This window comes from Ammodytes marinus (genome assembly GCF_949987685.1).
Source record: "Ammodytes marinus genome assembly, chromosome: 11".
NCBI lineage: Eukaryota > Metazoa > Chordata > Actinopteri > Uranoscopiformes > Ammodytidae > Ammodytes > Ammodytes marinus.
This window is the reverse complement of record NC_137215.1, coordinates 3,444,420-3,452,598: the sequence shown is the minus strand read 5'-3', so window position 1 is coordinate 3,452,598 and position 8,179 is coordinate 3,444,420. Positions and strand designations below refer to the sequence as shown.

The following is an 8,179-nucleotide window of genomic DNA, read 5'->3' as shown; positions in this document are numbered from 1 at the left end:
AAATTAAAATTCAACTAAATAAAATAAAATAAAATAATTGCTGAACTTTAGGTCACTGGGTCAAGCCAAATATTAAAAAGGAAATTATATTTATATACTGTATATATTTTTCAAACTAAATAAAGAAGTTAGGATATTTTTGTACCAGCTAATGGGACGAGCATGTTGACCACTTCAATCCTGTCGAAATAGATCATCACACCACCGCTGTGAAGGGAAAAGAAATATGTTAAAATACAGAATAGTTTTGTGTATGGATATGTATGTGTGTGTGTGTGTGTGTATGTGTGTGTGTGTGTGTGTGTGTGTGTGTGTGTATATATATTGTTTTGGATCATCAACAGTGTTAAAATTAACCAAAAAATTTTATAAAAACTTGGTCACAAAAAAATATACAGAATTGTTTTCATGAATGGATAAATGTATTTATTTATTTCTTAATACAGACAACAGATCTACTTAACTTAAGACTTTTAAAAAAATCCATGTGAAATAAAGAAAATTCATACAAATACATAAACTATGGCAATAGAAAAAAATTACGTTAATAGGATCCCTTGAGTAATTAAAAATAATACAAAATATTTATATATATAATAATATAATACATATAACAATTTGAATTTTGAATTTTTTATTTTATTTCAGACTTATCAAAAACAATACAAAACAAAATGAAAAGCATAAAAATACAATAAACAAAATGTACGTTTAAATTACTTCACAAAAATTTAAAAAATTATCTGTATTGATGTGATATGCCTGAAAAGGAGCAGGAAGAAGTATACACTTATTTAATCCTACCCCTTTTCCATAGAATAACAGTAATAAATTATTAACATGGATTAATTTCTTAACACCAGTAATCTCCGTCTCACCTGGTTCCACAAGGCACGTTCTTGATCTCGTCAGTTTGCAGCGTCGTCTGAAACACAAACGTTCAGAACATGATTTGGGGCGACTGTGTCTCAGGTGGTAGAGCGGGTCGGCCGATGATCAAAGGGTTGGAGGTTCGATCCCCGCCCTGCACTACACTACACCCACCTTGCCTCGTGTGAATGTTGATAGTTAGCCTGCTGCTATCGGTGTATGAATGTGTGTGTGAATGGTAACGTGGGAAAGGAAAACAGGTCTCCCTTGTAAAAGAGTCTCCGGTCTCAATGGGATTTACCTGTATAAATAAAGGTTATAAAAATGTTTTAATAAAAATAAATTATCCAACGCTATTCTCTCACAACACAATGAGTCAGTTCAGTGATTCTGGAGAACGCTTGTTGTCAAAATCAGTGAATATCTCCTCACGATCCGCTACATGTCTGTACTGAAGAAAAACCGTGATTATTCACTGATTTTGACAAAAAGTGATTTAGACAACAAGCGTTCTCCGGACTCGATTAATCTATCTTTAATAGAGAAGGTATATTTTTTTCTACCAATTATTTTTTGGCACACACACAGAGAGAGAGAGAGAGAGAGAGAGAGAGAGAGAGAGAGAGAGAGAGAGAGAGAGAGAGAGAGAGAGAGAGAGAGAGAGAGAGAGAGAGAGAGAGAGAGAGAGAGAGAGAGAGAGAGAGAGAGAGAGAGAGAGAGAGAGAGAGAGAGAGAGAGAGAGAGAGAGAGAGAGAGAGAGAGAGAGAGAGAGAGAATGACCTGCAGTAAAGATCCACGGGTCGGATTTGAACCTGTGACTACTGCAACGAAGGCCGGAGCCAATATGGTACGCGCTCTATCCACTACGCCACCGCAGCGCCTCAACGGTATATTTTAAAAGCAAATTCAAAATATTCTATTCTTTGTACAACTGACTGGACTGTGCATAAACGTGGTGTCAGCTCGGCCATGGTTGAATGGAAACCGTTTGCTCGCTGCAGCTGATGTATTTATAGCAGATCTGAATCTGGTTTTCACGGTTGACTCTTACATTACACACGGCTCTGCTACAGGACTGAGGGCTGAGGGAGGTTTCACACCGGCTGCGTTTGGTTCCATTGAATTGTAACAACTACAAGTTAATTTGTTTAGGTGAGAACAAACAACACAGAAAACAAGCGGACTGAGACACTGTTGAAGAGATGGTCTCGGTTCGCTTCCAAAACCAACTGTGGTGTGGTCCGTTAGTGGTAAGAACGTGAGCAGAATCAATCCATCGCAACTGCAGAAAGTAGGGCCCGACCGATATGGATTTTTGAGTGCCGATTAGGGGTGGGAAAAAAAATCGATTTTCCGATTAAAATCGATTCTCTCTCGAACGATTCTGAATCGATTCAGAAAAGTTAATAATCGATTTTTTTTTTTTTTTTTTTATTACATTTTTTTTTTTAATAATTTTTTTTTTTTTTTTTTTTTTTTTTTGTAAATACTAATACTTCCTGCGCCATTGCGCATGCACACCACACATGTGCGAGTTGTTTCCAAAGTGGCTTCAAAAGGGCTGAGAGCAGCAAACCCATGACCTGCACCGGCTTTATCTCTGTTACGTTTTTGTATGAGAGCTGAATTCCAAGCCATACTTTTTGTACAATGTGTTGAAATCACATAGAAAATAGATAATAGAATAGAAATCCTATAGAAACATGATTTACGAGATTAGAAGTAAAATAAAACTGAATCGGTTTAGTTTTTACATACTTCCATATTGTGTTGAAAGCTGCATTGATTATTGCACTGTTCATAGAAAGTCATATTTGTGACAAGAAAAGCTTTTCTCTTAATACAATATTAGAGAAGGCAATTCATCTGTTGATTGTCTTTAATGATTATCACAAAAGTAGGAAGTGATTAGCAAACTCTGAGTAGCAAACTCAGATGTGCATATAAATATATTTTTGAAATTCACACATGGGTATGTACATTAAAAATGTTTTGCATTGAGATGCATTGAAAATCGATTTTGAATCGAATCGTTGACCTCTGAATCGGAATCGAATCGAATCGTGAGGTGCCAAGAGATTCCCACCCCTAGTGCCGATGCCGATTATTTTCAGAGAAAAATTACGATAACGATTGAATCGGACGATTTTTTTTTTTTAAATCCCCAAAATATATATTGAAAAACATTTCTTTTTTGAACCCTTAAATATATATAAGACTTAGGAGATTCCAACCGATTGTAGAGCAGTTCAGGAACTACGCCACAGACACATCAGACCAATGAGTGACAAGTACATTTAAAAAATATATAGGTCAAGGTCAAGGTCACTTTTATTTATATAGCACCTTATAAGAACCTAAATTCACCAAAGTGCTTTACATAAAATACATAAATTAAAATACAACAGCACACATTAAAAAAAAAACACTTACAGCAATGACACAAAACAATTCATATATAGGTTGAAAAGTTAAGTGGCTAAAAGTTTTACCTGCACTGATCTGAATGTGGTGATGAAAGGCAGCATGATGTGGTATCCAGGACCGTTTGGAGCCGTCAGCAACGCCCCGCCCCTAAAACAAACACAAACAAATGATTCAGTCTGTACGTTTGGTCTCTTAACATCAGATTATATTTAAACAGGCTGTTTACCTAGATGTCACAGTCATTTATGAAGGTGGAGTTATGTTTTTTGGAGCATACAAATCCCAAGATAACATTTCCATATACACACTATATACATGTAGTATATACAGCTCTGGAAAAAATTAAGAGACCAGTCCAAATGTTCAGTGTCTCTCGTTTTACTATATATAGGCATATGTTTGAGTAGAATGAACATTTTGGTTTTATAATATAAACTACTGACAACATGTCTACCAAATTCACAATACATTTTTTTGTCATCAAGAGCATTTCCATTAAGTAATGTAGAGATGAAGATTTAAGAAAAATACAGACTGGTCTCTTAATTTTTTCCGGAGCTGTATATGTAAACCAAATATAAATAGTGATCTTGAAAAATAACAATATGCCATTCATTCTTAGTACATAAGCAAGGCCCCTTTTACACAGCTATTCAGGCATATTGAAGGAAGGACAATCCGCCAAAATACTGGCTTTGTGCATTAAAGGTGCAGTGTGTAATATGACATCATCAAGAAAGTTCTACAAAGTTCTAGAATGCAACGCTCCCTGGGTAACCCCAACCCTTTCGAATAATAACAGAAGCTACAGTGGCCTTCAAGGACAAGAACAATTCTAATTTCTAAACAATGCACCTGATGACATTCCAACTATGACACTTTCAAGATGGCGGCACTAGGCCTTGGTCCAAGATATGCAGAAATATGGACATATATGAGACCCTTTCTAAGGGAAAAAAAATTATTCAAAACATTTTTTTCAGCTATTATGCACTAAATTAAATGTACTTATGGATATTATAATTACTTTCTACAAAATCTACTAGGAAATAAAACCCAAAATTCTACACACTGCAGGTTTAACACTGGACCAAGCAAAGCCGATGAGTGTGTTAATTTAACACAATATTCCTCATAGCTTGATTGGAATAATCCTTTTGTATTATCCAAAAATTATCTGTTTAGTTTATTTTACTGGATTTTGCACTTATTTACAGTGAAGAATTAGCCTGGCACCGCCCGCCTACTACTGCCGCTCAATTTTCATTTCCCTTCAGTAGTCAGTCTGGGGCTGCGGTATATTCTTAGGTTTCCTCCGGACAGTTTTCTGCCGGTCCAATCAGCGAACAGAGGGAGTAAATTAAGTACGATGGTCTGGTAGCACCAGGCTAGTGAAGAGTGGAGAGTAGGAAAAGGCCATAACAAAAGGCCATATCCCTTTTCGAACGGGCCTAGTTTGTATTATGCTGAAATACGCTTTTAATATATTTTTGTATATGCCTTTTGTTATTTATTCTTATTTTTTTATATATATATATAGTTTGTAATAAAGATCTCATTCCTTAATTCACATCGAGGCATGATAGATGGACGTGTGATGCAACAGTGTAAGCAGCATTGGTCACAGATTTATTTGGATACGCCTTTCCGTGTAAGTCTGATATCTACTACAGGGCGAGGCGGAGAAAAAAGCCGGAATATTCCATGATTTCACAGGCAGTGTACAAAGGGTCTGTTGTTTCTGGCACAGATGTTAAAGGTGCACTGTGTAACTTTGAGTGTGTCAGAGAAGTGAAACATTTGCTAAGATATATTTGCATAACTGGATAAACAAAACTTTCCTCACAGGGAAAATGTGATCCCTGGAACACTGTTTGAAGTTAGAAAGCTTCCTGAAAAATTACTGTTTCACTGTTGTTGTTGTTTACAGCAGCAGGGCCCACAGTTTGGTTAACAAACATATTCTAGTCTTACGTTTGGTTCCAGGTTCCTCAAAATAATTAAGTTTTGATTTATGATGATAGAATTATTCAACACTAAGAAAATATGTTTAGTAAACTAACTGCCAGCTCTGTGAATGTAAACAAATCCCCCTCCTCTGAAACTGCACAGTGCACCTTCAAGGGTCAGTGCGTTTGTTTGTCTTTTAAAGATAATTTTTTTTTATAATTTCCAAGCTTTATTAGACAGTACAGAGTTGAAACGGGGAGACAGACAGAGAGAGAGAGGGGGGGATGACCTGCAGTAAAGGTCCACGGGTCGGATTTGAACCCGCGACCACTGCAACGAAGGCCGGAGCCGATATGGTACACGCTCTATCCACTACGCCACCGGAGCAGCCCCAAGGTCAGTGTGTTTGTACCTGTAGTAAACAGCGAGATGTCCCTCTTCTATCTTGTGGATGGAGGAGTGTAGCAGGATGGCCATCACTCCGGCTATCGCTCCGAACACAGCGCCGACATGTGGCATCGTCATCATCACTAGCAGTCACCTTCAGGCAAGACAAGGCAAGTTTATTTATATAGCACAATTCAGACACAAGGCCACTCAAAGTGCTTTACAGGGGGCAAGATTAAAATACATAAAACACATTATAAAACATTTAAAAGCGAATAAAAAAAGCAAATAAAAATAAAAATTGCAGGTTAAAATGGAAACAAAAAAGCCTCCAGACTCGATTTAAAAGAGCTGAGAGTTGCAGCAGACCTCAAGTTTTCTGGGAGTTTGTTCCAGATATTTGGTGCATAAAAACTAAAAGCTGCTTCTCCTCGTTTAGTCCTAACTCTAGGGACTGTAAGTAAACCTGTCCCAGACGACCTAAGGGCTCTGGACGGCTCATAACGTATCAGCAGATCAGTAATGTATTTTGGCCCTAAACCATTTAGTGCTTTATAAACCAACATCAGTATTAGTAGGCAGAGAGAGGGGACATGTTGATACAATAATAAGTACTTACTACTTACGGAGGGCACCTTCCCCTACACTGCAGTGCATACAGTCAGTTACCAGTTCAGTTACCAGCGCAAACAATGGTATGTAACACTAGGGCGGCAGGTATTACATCTACGGTGCCCACCATCTCTACCATTGTGTCCTTGAGCAAGACACTTAACCCCAAAAACTGCGTGATATGACCCTCTTGTGTGGGATAGCGAAAACCACATTTCAATTACTGTGTGTGGCTTGCATTCATGTGTGTGATTGACAAATAAAGACTTAACTATGTAAACAAAGGGGGCCCACCATAAGCTAGCAAAACAATGCCCATTTACAGAGCCTAGGCTATGTGTAAACACTGGATTTTTTTCCATTCAACACACAGTACAGACTGCCAGCAGATTGTGAGGAGATATTCACTGAAGTAATTTTGACAACAAGTTTTCTCACCGACTGTGTAAAATGACATCATCAAGAAAGTTCTAGATTACAAAGCTCCCTGGGTAACTCCACCCATTTAGAATAATAACAGAAGCTACAGTGGCCTTCAAGGACAAGAACAATTCTACATTTTAAACAATGCACACGATGACATTCCAAAAACATGGATTCCTCCATAAGACTTGCCCGCTCAATGTACAAAATGTAATGTTAATATTTGTAATTCTCCGCTCAGGAGGATAATTCAGATTATTGGCAGAGGTGATTTTACACCAATGAGGACATATTTATGAATGAGGATATTGATTTTAGCTAATAAATTACTTAAAATGTTACACAGTGTCCCTTTAAAATGCAAAGTAATGTATTCTCATAGACATGTAGTCAGTGGTTCTATGTTGATCTTGTAGTTGTGTTACTGTCTGATCGACACATATTTTTTTAACGTTTACTACTTAATCCAAACTATATTTAACACACACACACACGTCAAACTCTTATTTACGACCTTCAAGAACGTAAATTAACGCCACATATAACAATTCAGAGTAGCTCGTATGAAAGTATATGAGCTTCTATAATACGTGTATAGCTCGTGCGCAATTGAAAGCCAAATTTGAACCCAACAGTTCCTGCTTTAACAGTTCCGTGATTATTATATAGCACTGAACCATTATTAAATTTCCCTTTACTCAACCCTCGTGTACGGTGATGTCGAGTCTAACAAATGCAAAATAAAAAACAACAAACACAATATACAATGCAGATACACCAAATACACAACAAGCTGATAAATTGACAAAACAATTGAAACATTTAGACGGCGATGTAGACTGGCTGCTTTTAAATTAAATGGTTGAAAGTACAATATAGCCTAATTAAAACAAGTTACAGGTAGAGTTTGGCAGATTTAAGATAGTACGTGTATAGCTCGTGCGTACTGGAAAGCAAGTTTTAACCGTAGATAGTATATAAAACCCAATATTTCCTGCTTTAAGAGTTGGTGAGTATTATAACACTGAGCCATAATAACAGTGGCACTGAGCTGCCTCTGACAAAGTGCACCACACGTCCAACAAGCTAAAGCTAGCGTGATTAGCAATGGGGTTAGTAACGTGATCTATTGATCCGTCAGCGCATTGAGCAACTTAATTGCACCATTGCTACATTTCCCTAAACATAACTAGTTCACATCAAATCTGAGTTAGCTCTAAGGTTTGACACGAGCCACGTTTTAGTTGCGTTTACGATACCAACTGTAGCTAGCAGGGTTAGCTGGCACGTAAGCTAGCTAGCTCCCATTATAGAAAGTCAGTTTATTTAAGCTGGGTGTTATCGTAAGCTTGCTAGCGTCATGTAGCGTCAACTCACCTTGCAACTGCGCTAAAATATAAAAATGTATTAATGTGTAATGTAAGCGTCAGAGAGAAATGGCGTGTTCTGTTTTATGATAATTGTAATTTACCACTGTAACGAAGCGTCTGCCTTCCTGTTCTTATCAGCT

The 8,179-nt window shown here is 37.3% G+C and overlaps 1 protein-coding gene across 2 annotated transcripts in view; it reads right to left on the bottom strand.

Annotated features, from left to right (window-relative positions):
- erlin1 (ER lipid raft associated 1) overlaps nucleotides 1-8,179 on the bottom strand; it is a 22,168-nt gene extending 13,989 nt beyond the window's left edge. Inside the window, exons 1-5 of one of the 2 annotated variants that reach the window (XM_080036707.1) lie at nucleotides 8,141-8,179; nucleotides 5,660-5,788; nucleotides 3,363-3,444; nucleotides 879-925; nucleotides 146-207 (exon numbers count right to left, since the gene is read on the bottom strand). In XM_080036707.1, coding sequence (XP_079892833.1) covers nucleotides 146-207; nucleotides 879-925; nucleotides 3,363-3,444; nucleotides 5,660-5,775 — 307 coding nt within the window. In that variant the 5' untranslated portion in view covers nucleotides 5,776-5,788; nucleotides 8,141-8,179. Of the gene's footprint in view, nucleotides 1-145; nucleotides 208-878; nucleotides 926-3,362; nucleotides 3,445-5,659; nucleotides 5,789-8,046 lie in introns of both variants that reach the window. The other variant, XM_080036706.1, reaches the window with a different exon arrangement.